Genomic DNA, 13,919 nt, shown 5'->3' on the forward strand with positions numbered 1-13,919 from the left:
ATTTACAACACTAGGTATCCCAAGCCCCCAGTTATACCTTTAACTGCCACATCACCAGCTCTTGCATTGAAATCACCCATCACTAATACAAGAAACCACTCAGCTCCTCCCAAAATGCTTGCCTCTCTTCCCCCACTCATCTCAAGACCAGGTGCATCAGCACTTTCACCTGCATCTTATAATTCACTTTCATTTTTACACACATCAGTCTCAGTGTCACTACCTTAATGTTTTTAACACATTCCCATAACTCCATCAGCAGAAAAGCCACTACTCATCCTATCTCTCCTTTTTTCTCATCCTGGTTTCATCTATGCACATTCAGCAAAAGCTTTTAAAGAGGATGAGCACTCTTCACTCAGTTCCTGTTCTAAATCTTAGAAATTGCAATACAAGGAGGATAGAAATGATTAATACTTTCATTTTTTGTTACCTGACTGGTTTATGTGTGGAAACTGTGACATATGCCGTCTCCCTGTCCTGAAACACTGTACAGGTAGATGCACTCTCTTTCCTGATGTAACGATTTTTTACTTGGTTGCACTGTTCAACAAACTTCTCATATCGTTCATCAACATTGTAACTGGAAAAATTGATAACATAATTATACAGTTTCTGCATCATCAATTTAAAACAAACCATTAACTTAACATAGAAATGCCAATAAAACTCATATGTTTAAGAGTGCAGCATGAATGAGGAAGTTAGCACCAAATGGCTGTGCCCAACAATACTCTATTAAAACTATGATTAGAGGACACTTAAAGTTGACTGCAGTGTTACTAGGTAAAGAGGAGATGATCTGAGCACCTTAAACTGACATGAATTTAGGGTAAAAAAGAGCAATATAAAAAGCAATAGTTTGGGGAAAATCAAATCTCTGATAACTACAATATCAAGAATTGAAGCAAAGTTCCTGAAATGACACAGAGTAAAACTGCTTTCTCAGCAGGCACCCCATGCTTTGACTATATATCCTACAAAATGATATGAGGGTTAGTAATACTGATAACAACAATAATTATTTTTTTTTTTTTTTTTTTTTTTGTCGCTGTCTCCCGCGTTTGCGAGGTAGCGCAAGGAAACAGACGAAAGAAATGGCCCAACCCCCCCATACACATGTATATGCATACGTCCACACACGCAAATATACATACCTACACAGCTTTCCATGGTTTACCCCAGACGCTTCACATGCCTTGATTCAATCCACTGACAGCACGTCAACCCCGGTATACCACATCGATCCAATTCACTCTATTCCTTGCCCTCCTTTCACCCTCTTGCATGTTCAGGCCCCGATCACACAAAATCTTTTTCACTCCATCTTTCCACCTCCAATTTGGTATCCCTCTTCTCCTCGTTCCCTCCACCTCCGACACATATATCCTCTTGGTCATTCTTTCCTCACTCATTCTCTCCATGTGCCCAAACCATTTCAAAACACCCTCTTCTGCTCTCTCAACCACGCTCTTTTTATTTCCACACATCTCTCTTACCCTTACGTTACTTACTCGATCAAACCACCTCACACCACACATTGTCTTCAAACATCTCATTTCCAGCACATCCATCCTCCTGCGCACAACTCTATCCATAGCCCACGCCTCGCAACCATACAACATTGTTGGAACTACTATTCCTTCAAACATACCCATTTTTGCTTTCCGAGATAATGTTCTTGACTTCCACACATTCTTCAAGGCTCCCAGAATCTTCGCCCCTCCCCCACCCTATGATCCAATTCCGCTTCCATGGTTCCATCCGCTGCCAGATCCACTCCCAGATATCTAAAACATTTCACTTCCTCCAGTTTTTCTCCATTCAAACTCATCTCCCAATTGACTTGACCCTCAACCCTACTGTACCTAATAACCTTGCTCTTATTCACATTTACTCTTAACTTTCTTCTTCCACACACTTTACCAAACTCAGTCACCAGCTTCTGCAGTTTCTCACATGAATCAGCCACCAGCGCTGTATCATCAGCGAACAACAACTGACTCACTTCCCAAGCTCTCTCATCCCCAACAGACTTCATACTTGCCCCTCTTTCCAAAACTCTTGCATTCACCTCCCTAACAACCCCATCCATAAACAAATTAAACAACCATGGAGACATCACACACCCCTGCCGCAAACCTACATTCACTGAGAACCAATCACTTTCCTCTCTTCCTACACGTACACATGCCTTACATCCTCGATAAAAACTTTTCACTGCTTCTAACAACTTGCCTCCCACACCATATATTCTTAATACCTTCCACAGAGCATCTCTATCAACTCTATCATATGCCTTCTCCAGATCCATAAATGCTACATACAAATCCATTTGCTTTTCTAAGTATTTCTCACATACATTCTTCAAAGCAAACACCTGATCCACACATCCTCTACCACTTCTGAAACCACACTGCTCTTCCCCAATCTGATGCTCTGTACATGCCTTCACCCTCTCAATCAATACCCTCCCATATAATTTACCAGGAATACTCAACAAACTTATACCTCTGTAATTTGAGCACTCACTCCTATCCCCTTTGCCTTTGTACAATGGCACTATGCACGCATTCCGCCAGTCCTCAGGCACCTCACCATGAGTCATACATACATTAAAAAACCTTACCAACCAGTCAACAATACAGTCACCCCCTTTTTTAATAAATTCCACTGCAATACCATCCAAACCTGCTGCCTTGCCGGCTTTCATCTTCCGCAAAGCTTTTACTACCTCTTCTCTGTTTACCAAATCATTTTCCCTAACCCTCTCACTTTGCACACCATCTCGACCAAAACACCCTATATCTGCCACTCTATCATCAAACACATTCAACAAACCTTCAAAATACTCACTCCATCTCCTTCTCACATCACCACTACTTGTTATCACCTCCCCATTTGCGCCCTTCACTGAAGTTCCCATTAAAAATACATAGGTTATGAAAACTGGAAAACCTCTTCTCTCTGAGACAGTGTCTGGCAAGCATGAAATATTCCGTGGGAATATACAGGTTAGGACTCAGCCTACCCTCATGTTTTGATGAGGAGTCATCAGTCTTCATCACCCTTAAGAAATGATCTAAATGTATCTGCTGCCACTGATCATTCAATGGGTCCACCCTTGGCCAATCAGCAACTGTCAATGGAATGACATAATTGATCCATCCCCTATCAGCTATTTGGTTAAGGTTAATGTCACTGGCTTGTAATGGTACTGAAAAGAGTATGAATTAATAAGATGTCTTAATATATACCAAGGTCTGGCACAACATCCTGGGACAGCTCGAGCCTGCTTATGTACAAGGTCCAAGGTCTTAGTGAAGCTTACTCAAAATTTTGGAGGGTCATCAATCCAGCAGACCTATAATGTACAAGTAAGCTGGGGGAAGTGGAGTGTGAAGGATGATATAAATGCTGGATATAACATCTAACTGCAATTTCTAAAGTTTTCAAAAACAGTGGAAATGAGATGACAGAAGTTTTCAAAAATGAATGCCCAGCTGTTTCCACTCTCAGCACAAAAAAAAAAAAAAAGAGCATTTAAAGGATATCCAAGCAACACATATTGTGAGTAACTGACCTGGGATCAGTGAGCATAGGTATCAAGAAATGGTGTAAAAAAAGCATCACTTTGAGTAAATTCTTACATGGCCCAATATATACAACCTTATGGTAACAGTGACAACACTTTATTCATAAATATTCCCTAGAAAAAACCTATTTGTGTGCTAACTAACTATGTCACTTTTATCCTTATTATCATGGGGAGGAGTCTGAGACCTTTAGACTGCCTGACCCAAGAAATTAAGAGGATAATTACTGTAAGTAGGGTATTTGGCAAAGTTAGTCCAGATGGCAGACTACTAAAGGCAATCAAGTTTTTAATCTTACTCTTCTTTTCAAACTGATACTGACCAGAAATGGAGTTAGACCAGGCAACTGTGACAAGACCCTCAAAAAGGAAGCTAGATTAAGGGATAAAACATATAACACCAAAGAACAAAGGTTTGGAGTTTTTCGTTGCAATAAGAAAAGCAACACGATCAGAGATTAATGCAATCAGAGATGGAATAACTTAAAATTCCATATAAATATCATGAGTCATGTCATGAAATGAAAGAACTCAGAGACTTAAAAATTACAGTATATGTTCATGAACACAGATTGGCATCAGTTGAGGAGGTTCAAAAAGCATGTAACCAGGGGAAGGATGGTAGAACAACAAAAGAGCAGGAGAGGTCAAAAGGGAATATTCTAGATGTCCTAGAGGCTGGTGATCAAAAGGAAATGCTCATAACACTGAATAAAGATATTCTTTTTGAAAATAGTGGGCAGGGAGGTAGGTGCAATTTCTGAGGTTGGGCAACATACTCGGAGAATGTTGACTGATGCAGTAAGACAGGAACCTAACACTGAAACTGAGATGCCCAGGGCACTGAGTTAAGCGGTTGTTACAATGATGTCCACTGTTAGGCACGAAACAATCAGCAAATTTTTTAAAAGGCCGGGTACATGAGAATTTCAGAAAAGTGGGGAGCACACAAGATTAGTGCTTCATGGCAAAAAAGGAGATTAAAGAGAAAGCCACGGGCACAGAGGTTGATGAAACAAAACTGATGGACTTACCTGCAAGGTGGGTGGGACTGAAATTGAAAAAATTAGTTACCAGGAGCTCGACAGGTGTAAAACTTTGATTATTTTTGGACGAGATGAAGAATACACATCAAATAAACAGAAAAGGGGAAAGAAAGAAGAAATGCTCATTAATAAGGTTTCTGGAATTAACAGAATTACCAGACATAATCTCTGTGATAAAGAAGGGGAGAAACTGGTGATAATAAAGACATAAACGAATGACCAGTTATGGTAACATTTAATATGGAATCATATGGCTAGGATAGGGAGGTAACACGAGTAACAGATGAAGAAAAAGCCACTTTTGCTCACATTCATTCTCTAGCTGTCATGTGTAATGCACCAAAACAACAGCTCCCTATCCAAAACTGTAGTTTCCCTCAGCTACTTCATATGCCCTTATTAACTCTACTGACAGAACATTGCCCCTTGTATATCCCATTACTCCAGTTGACTCTATCCCATCCATTCCTTTCACTCTCCTCCAGTTCAGGCCCTAAGCACTCCCAATCTTTTTCATTCCATCCTTCTGTCTCCAATTTGGTCTCCCCTTCTTCTGATCCCATCCACTTCAACCACATATATCTTCTATGCCAAACTCTGCTCACTCATTCAGTCCCTATGTCCAAACCATCTCAGCACACCCTCTCCAGAACTCTCAACTATACTCTTCTTATCATTACACCTATCTCTTGCCATACTGATTCCTGATCAACCCTCCACACACCACATATTGTCCTTAAACATTTTATTTCCGACATACACTCTCCTTCACTCATTTTCATTTACAGCCCATGCCTCACACCTACACAGCATCACTGAAACTGTTATACCTTCAAACATCCACATTTTCACCCACCCAGATAACAACCTCTCTTCCCACACATTCCTCAAAGCGCAATGCTCCCAAAACCTTCATCCCTTCACCTACCCTAAGATTCGCCTCTGCTTCCATGGTTCCATTCACTGTCACATCCACTTCCAGGTATCTAAAAGTCCATTTCCTCCAAATTTTCTCCACTGAGACTCACACTTCAACTATCCTGTCTCTGCACTGATATACCTAATCATCTTTTATTCACATTCACTCTCAACTTTCTCCTTTCACATACTTTCCCATACTCAAAAACCAATTTCTCTAGTTTCTCACTCAAATCTACCACCAGTGCTGTCATCATCTCCCAAACCCTATCACCCCTAACAGACTGCAGACCTAACCCTCTCCCAAAAAAATTCTCATTCACCTCCCTCACCACCCCAACCATGAACTAATCAAAGTCATCATGACATCATACACCCCTGCTACAGAACAATCTTCATCTGGAATCAGTCAACCTCTTCTCTATCCAATCACACAAATGGCTTACGCTTTTAATTAAAACTCCTCACTGCTTCTAATAGCTTTCCTCCCATAGTATATATTCATAACACCCTCCAAACAGAATCTCTATAAACCCCATCATGCACTGTCTCTAGATCTATAAAGGCCATATATAAATCCTTCTGTTTCTCTAAATATTTCTCAAACATATTCTTCAAAGGACACACCTTATCCACACATACTCTACTACTCCTAAAACCACATTGTTCCTCCCCAATCTATTGATCTGTGCATACACCACCCTCTTAATCACTACTTGTATGTACAGTTACCAGATAAACTCAACAAACCAATATTCACCTTTGTCCCCCTTGCCTTTAAAACATTGGCAGTATACATGGATTCTGCCAATCTTCAGTTACTTCAAAATGATTCATACATACACTGTAAATCCTAACCAATCAACGACACACTCACCCCCTATTGTAAGAAAAATCCAACTGCAATACTATCCACTCCACAGACTAGCCACATTTACACACAGCTTTCACCACCTCTTCTATCTACACCAAACTATTTGCTAGAAACATCTTACCCTGCAAACCTCCCCAACCTAAACACCCTACATATGACACCCTTTCATTAAGAACATTCAACAATCCCTGAAAATAGTCACTCCATCACCACTTCATATGATCACTGCAGATTAAACTTCACTATTTGCTCCCTTCTCTGATGTTCCCATTCATTATTTTGATTGTCTCATACTATTAACTTCCTTCTAAAACATCTTATTCTCCTTTAAGTCTGCAAATACTTGCTCACCCCAACAGTCATTTGCCTTCTTTTTCTGCCTCTGTACCTTTCTTGAGCTTCTGTTGCTTTAACTTGTACATCTCCCAATCATCCGCATTCCTTCCTTGTAAGTACCACCCATAATCCTCTCTTTTCTCTTTCACTAACAATTATACTTCATCATCCCACCACTCACTACCGTTTCTCGCCTGCCCATCTACCATCTTCCACAAGCCACAATCTTCTCTTCTACATACCAGCACTACTTCCCTACATACTTCCCATTCCTTATCCACTCCCCAAGCTTCATCTACTCTCAACTTCTAACATTCTACACCCAATCTAAGACTTGGTCTTTCTTCAAACAAATCTGTTTTCTACGCTCACTTACTTTCACCATCCTCTCCATACCCACAAGACTTCCTCTTTTCCGAAAACCTCAATGACTCTCCACCTTCACCTCCTCCAGGTAATGATCATACATCCCATCAGCTGCCCCTCTCAGCACATTCACATCCAAGAGCCTTTCTTTTGCTTGCCTGCCACTAAGTATGTAATCCAACAGTGCCTGCATAATACCTTTCCTATACACCCATGTATATAATATTTTTGAAAGCTGAGATGGCATCGGCAACTGAGGCACTAATAAAGGCCATCTCATTAATGTTCTCTCTCTCTCTCTCTCTCTCTCTCTCTCTCTCTCTCTCTCTCTCTCTCTCTCTCTCTCTCTCTCTCTCTCTCCTATACATATACATATATAAATAAATAAGTAAAATATATATATATATATATATATATATATATATATATATATATATATATATATATATATATATATATATATATCCCTGGGGATGGGGAGAAAGAATACTTCCCATGCATTCCTCACGTGTTGTAGAAGGCAACTAAAGGGGATGGGAGTGGGAGGCTAGAAACCCTCCCTTCCTTGTATCTTAGCTTTCTAAAAGGGGAAACAGAAGAAGGAGTCACGCAGGGAGTGCTCATCCTCCTCGAAGGCTCCAATTGAGGTGTCTAAATGTGAGTGGATGTAACCAAGAAGAGAAAAAAGGAGAGACAGGTAGTATGTTTGAGGAAAGGAGCCTGGATGTTTTGGCTCAGAGTGAAACGAAACTGAAGGGTAAAGGGGAAGAGTGGTTTGGGAATGTTTGGGGAGTACAGTCAGGGGTTGGTGAGAGGACAAGAGCAAAGGAAGGAGTAGCACTACTCCTGAAGCAGGAGTTGTGGGAGTAAGTGATAGAGTGTAAGAAAGTAAACTCTAGATTGATATGGGTGATTATTGGTGCCTATACACCTGGACATGAAAAGAAAGATCATGAGAGGCAAGTGTTTTAGGAGCAGCTGAGTAGGTGTGTTAGTTTTGATGCATGAAACCGGGTTATAGTGATGGGTGATTTGAATGCAAAGGTGAGTAATATGGCAGTTGATGGAATAATTGGTGTACATGGGGTGTTCAGTGTTGTAAATGGAAATGGTGAAGAGCTTGTAGAGTTGTGCACTGAAAAAGGACTCATGATTGGGAATACCTGGTTTAAAAAGGGAGATATACATAAGTATACATATATAAGTAGGAGAAATGACGAGAGAGCATTACTGGATTACATGTTAATTGATAAGCACACGAAAGAGAGACTTTTGGATGTTAATATGCTGAAAGGAGCAACTGGGGGATATCTGACCACTATCTTGTGAAGGTGAAGGTGAAGATATGTAAAGGTTTTCAGAAAAGAGGAGAGAATGTTGGGGTGAAGAGAGTGGTGAGAGTAAGTGAGCTTAGAAAGGAGACTTGTGTGAGGAAGCACCAGGAGAGATTGAGTGCAGAATGGAAAAAGGTGAAAGCAAATAATATAAGGGGAGTGGGGTAGGAATGGGATGTAGTTAGGGAAGCAGTGATGGCTTGCACAAAAGGTGCAAGTGGCATAAGAAAGGTGGGAGGTGTGCAGATCAGAGAGGGAAGTGAATGGTGAGATGAAGTAAGATTATCAGTGAAAGGCATTTGGATGATTTTTGTAGAGAAATAGTGCAAATGACTGGAAGATGTATAAAAGAAAGAGGAAAGGGGTCAAGAGAAAGGTGCAAGAGGTGAAAAAGAGGGCAATTGAGAGTTGGGGTGAGAGAGTACCATTAAATTTAAGGGAAAATAAAAGGATGTTTTGGGAGGAGGTAAATATAGTGCATAAGACAAGAGAATGAATGGGAACATCGGTGAATGGGGCAAATGGGGAGGTAATAACAAGTAGTAGTGAAGTGAGAGGGAGATGGAGAGAGTATTTTGAAGGTTTGTTGAATGTGTGTGATGATGGAGTGGCAGATATAGGGTGTTTTGGTCAAGGTGGTGTGCGAAGTGAAAGGGTCAGGGAGAATGATTTGGCAAACAGAGAAGAGGTAATGAAAGCTTTGCAGAAGATGAAAGCCGGCAAGGCGGCGGGTTTGGATGGTAGTGCAGTGGAATTTATTAAAAAAGGGGGTGACTGTGTTGTTGACTGGTTAGCAAGGATATTTAAATTCTGTATGACTTATGGTGAGGTGCCTGAGGATTGGCGGAATGCATGCGTAGTGCCATTGTACAAAGGCAAAGGGGATAAAGGTGAATGTTCAAATTAAAGAGATATAAGTTTGTTGAGTATTCCTGGGAAATCATATGGAAGGGTATTGATTGAGAGGGTGAAAGCATGAACAGAGCATCAGATTGGGGAAGAGCAGTGTGGTTTCAGAAGTGGAAGAGGATGTGTGGATCAGGTGTTTGCTTTGAAGAATGTATGTGAGAAATACTTAGAAAAGCAGATGGATTTGTATGTAGCATTCATAAATCTGGAGAAGGCATATGATAGAAGGTAATAAGAGTATATGGTGTGGGAGGCAAGTTGCTAGAAGCAGTGAAAAGTTTTTATCGAGGATGTAAGGCATGTGACGAGTAGGAAGAGAGGAAAGTGAGTGGTTCCCAGTGAATGTCGGTTTGCGGCAGGGGTGCGTGATGTCTCCATGGTTGTTTAATTTGTTTATCGATGGGGTTGTTAGGGGTGTGAATACAAGAGTTTTGGAGAGAGGGGCAAGTATGCAATCTGTTGTGGATGAGAGGGCTTAGGAAGTGAGTCAGTTGTTGTTTGCTAATGATACACTGCTGGTGGTTGATTCGGGTGAGAAACTGCAGAAGTTGGCGACTGAGTTTGGAGAAAGAATACTTCCCATGTATTCCCTGCATGTCGTAGAAGGCGACTAACAGGGAGGGATGAGGGGGCTGGAAATTCTCCCCTCCCATTCTAATTTTTCCAAAAGAAGGAACAGAGAGGGGGGGTGGTCAGATGAGGATATTCCCTCTAAGGCTCAGTCCTCTGTTCTTAAAGCTACCTTGCTAATGTGGGAAATGGTGACTATGTATTCAAATTTCTAAAAGTGGAAACAGAAGTATTCAGGTGGGTAGTGCTCATCCTCCTTGAATGCTTAAAATGGGGTGTCTGAGTGTGTGTAGATGTCACCAAGATGAGAGAAAAGGAGAGATAGGTAGTATGTTTGAGGAATGGAACCTGGATGTTTTGGCTCTGAGTGAAAAGAAGCTCAAGGGTAAAGGGGAAGAATGGTTGGGAATGTCTTGTAAAGTCAGGGTTGGTGAGAGGACAAGAGCAAAGGAAGGAGTAGCACCACTCCTGAAGCATGAGTTGCTGGAGTGTGTGACAGAGTGTAAGAAAGTACATTCTAGATTGATGTGGGGAAAACTGAAAGTGGATGGAGAGATGGGTGATTATTGGATTCTATGCACCTGGTCATGAGAAGAAAGATCATTATGCAAGTGTTTTGGGAGCAGCTGAGTGAGTGTATTAGCAGCTTTGATGCATGAGACCGGGTTATAGTAATGGGTGAATTCAATGTGAAGGTGAGTAATATGGCAATTCAGGGTATAATTGGTGTACATGGGGTGTTCAGTGTTGTAAATGGAAAATGTGAAAACTTGTGGATTTGTGTGCTGAAAAAGGACAGTGATTGGGAATACCTGGTTTAAAAAGAAAGATAAATATAAGTATACGTATGTAACTAGGAGAGGTGGTCAGAGGGGGTTAGTAAATTATGTGTTAATTGAGAGGTATGTAAAAGAGAGACTTTTGGATGTTCATGTGCTGAGAGGGGCAGCTGGAGGGATGTCTGATCACTATCCTGTGGAGAAGGTGAAGATTTGAAGAGGCTTTCAGAAAAAAGGAGAGAATGTTGGGGAGAAGAGAGTGGTGAGAATAAGTGAGCTTGGAAAGGAGACTTGCGTGAGAAAGTACCAGGAGAGATTGAATGTAGAATGGCAAAAGGTGAGAGAAAATGATGTAAGGGGAGTGGGGAAGGAATGGGATGTGTTTATGGAAGCAGTGTTGGCTTGCACAAAAGATGCATGTGGCATGAGAAAGGTGGGAAGTGGGCTGATAAGAAAGGGTGAGAGGTGGGATGAAGTAAGACTGTTAATGAAAGAGAAGACAGAGGCATTTGGACAATTTTTGCAGAGAAGTAGTGGAAATAACTGGGAGATGTATAAAAGAAAGCAGCAGGAGGTTAAGAGAAAGGTACAAGAGGTAAAAAAGATAGCAAATAAGAGCTGGTTGAGAGAGTATAACTAAATTTTAGGGAGAATAAAAAGATGTTTTGGAAGGAGGTAAATAACGTTTGTAAGACAAGAGAGCAAATGAGAACATTGATGAAGGGGGGAAATGGGATGGTAATAACAAGTAGTGATGAGGTGAGAAGGAGATGGAATGAATATTTTGGAGGTTTGTTGAATGTTTGATAATAGTGTGGCAGATATAGGGTGTTTTGGTCAGGGTGGTGCAAAGTGAGAGGGGTCAGGGAGAATGATTTGGTAAACAGAGGCAAGGTAATGAAAGCTTTGTGGAAGATGAAAGCCGGCAAGGCAGCGGGTTTGGATGGTATTGCTGTGGAATTTTGTTAAAAAAGGAGGTGACTGTGTTGTTGATTGGTTGATAAGAAAATTCAATGGATGTATGGATTAAGGTGAGGTGCCTGAGGATTGGAGGTATGCATGCATAGTGCCATTGTACAAAGGCAAAGGGGATAAAGGTGAGTGTTCAAATTGTAGAGGCATAAGTTTGTTGAGTATTCCTTAAAATCATATGGGAGGGTATTGTCTGAGAGGGTAAAGGCATGTACAGAGCATTAGATTGGGGAAGAGCAGTGTGGTTTCAGAAGTGGTAGAAGATGTATGGATCAAGTGTTTGCTTTGAAGAATGTAAGTGAGAACTACTTAGAAAAACAGATGGATCTGTCTGTAGTATTTATGGATCTGGAGAAGGCATATGATAAGGTTCATAGAGATGCTTTGTGGAAGGTGGTGTGGGAGGTAAGTAACTAGAACCAGTGAAAAGTTTTACTAAGAATGCAAGGCATGTGTACATGTAGTATGAGAGGAAAGTAACTGGTTCCCAGTGAATGTCAGTTTGCGACAAGGGTACGTAATGTCTCCATGGTTGTTTAATTTGTTTATGGATGGGGTGGTTAGGGAAGTGAATGCAAGAGTTTTGGAGAGAGGGGCAAGTATGCTGTCTGATATGGATGAGAGGGCATGGGAAGTGAATCAGTTGCTCTTTGCGGATGATACAGTACTGGTGGCTGATTCGGGTGAGAAACTGCAAAAGTTGGTGACTGAGTTTGGTAAAGTGTGTGAATGAATAAAGCTGAGAGTAAATGTGAATAAGAGCAAGGTTATTAGGTTCAGTAGGGTTGATGGACAAATTAATTGGGAGGTAAATTTGAATGGAAAAAAACTGGAGGAAGTGAAGTGTTTTAGATATCTGGGAGTGAACTTAGCGGCAGATGGAACTATGGAAGCATAAGTGAGTCATAGGGTGGGAGAGGGGGTGGGGAAGGGGGCAAAGGTCCTGGGAGCAATAAAGAATGTGTGGAAGCAGAAAATGTTATCTCAGAGAGCAAAAATGGGTATGTTTGAAGGAATAGTGGTTCCAACAATGTTATATAGTTGTGAGGCATGGGCTATAGATAGGGTTGTGCAGAGGAGGGTGGATGTGTTGGAAATTAAATGTTTGAGGATAATATGTGGTGTGAGGTGATTTGATCGAGTAAGTAATGAAAGGGTAAGAGAGATGTATGGGAATAAAAAGTGTGGTTGAGAGAGCAGAAGAGGGTGTGTTAAAACAGTTTGGACACATGAAGTGAATGAGTGAGGAAAGACTGACAAAGAAGATATATGTGTCAAGAGGTTGATGAAAGAAGGAGAAGCAGGAGACCAAATTGGAGGTGGAAGGATGGAGTGAAAAAGATTTTAAACAATCAGGGCCTGAACATACAGGGGGTGAAAGATGTGCAAGGAATAAAGTGAAGTGGAACAATGTGGTATACCGGGATCCACCTCTGACACATATAACCTCTTTGTCGATCTTTCCTCACTCATTCTCTCTGTGTCCGAACCATTTTAACACACCCTCTTCTGCTCTCTCAACCACACTCTTTTTATTACCACACATCTCTCATACCCTTACATTACTTACTTGATCAATCCACCTCACACCACATATTGTCCTAAAACATATCATCTCCAACACATCCACCCTCCTCCGCACAACCCTATCTATAGCCTCTGCCTCTTAACCATATAACATTGTTGGAACCACTATTCCTTCAAACATACCCATTTTTGCTCTCCAAGATAATGTTCTCACCTTGCAAACACTTCAACGCTCCCAGAACCTTCGCTCCTTCCCCTACCCTGTGATTTACTTCCACTTCCATGGTTCCATCTGATGCTAAATCCACCCCCAGATATCTAAAACACTTCACTTCCTCCAGTTTTTCTCCATTCAAACTTACCTCCCAATAAACTTGTCCCTCGACCCTACTGAACCTAATAACCTTCCTTTTATCTATATTTACTCTCAACTTTCTTCTTTCACACAATTTACCAAACTCAGTCACTAACTTCTGCAGTTTCTCACCCGAATCAGCCACCAGCGCTGTATCATCAACGAACAACAAGTGACTCACTTTCCATGTCCTCTCATCCACAACAGGCGGTATACTTGCCCTTCTCTCAAAAACTCTTGCATTCATCTCCCGAACTATCCCATCCATAAACTAATCAAACAACCATGGAGACATCACGCAACCCTGCCGCAAACCGACATTCACTGCGAACCAATCA

The 13,919-nt window shown here is 41.2% G+C and overlaps 1 protein-coding gene across 1 annotated transcript in view; it reads right to left on the minus strand.

The window, feature by feature from the left end:
* The window catches only part of mi (cyclin E-interacting protein minus), a 348,571-nt gene that overhangs the window by 36,906 nt on the left and 297,746 nt on the right, over positions 1 to 13,919 (minus strand). The window contains exon 14 of the mRNA XM_071675810.1: positions 434 to 583. Within this exon, the coding sequence (XP_071531911.1) occupies positions 434 to 583 (150 nt within the window). The remainder of the gene's footprint in view (positions 1 to 433; positions 584 to 13,919) is intronic.

This window comes from Panulirus ornatus, chromosome 21 (genome assembly GCF_036320965.1).
Source record: "Panulirus ornatus isolate Po-2019 chromosome 21, ASM3632096v1, whole genome shotgun sequence".
Lineage (NCBI taxonomy): Eukaryota > Metazoa > Arthropoda > Malacostraca > Decapoda > Palinuridae > Panulirus > Panulirus ornatus.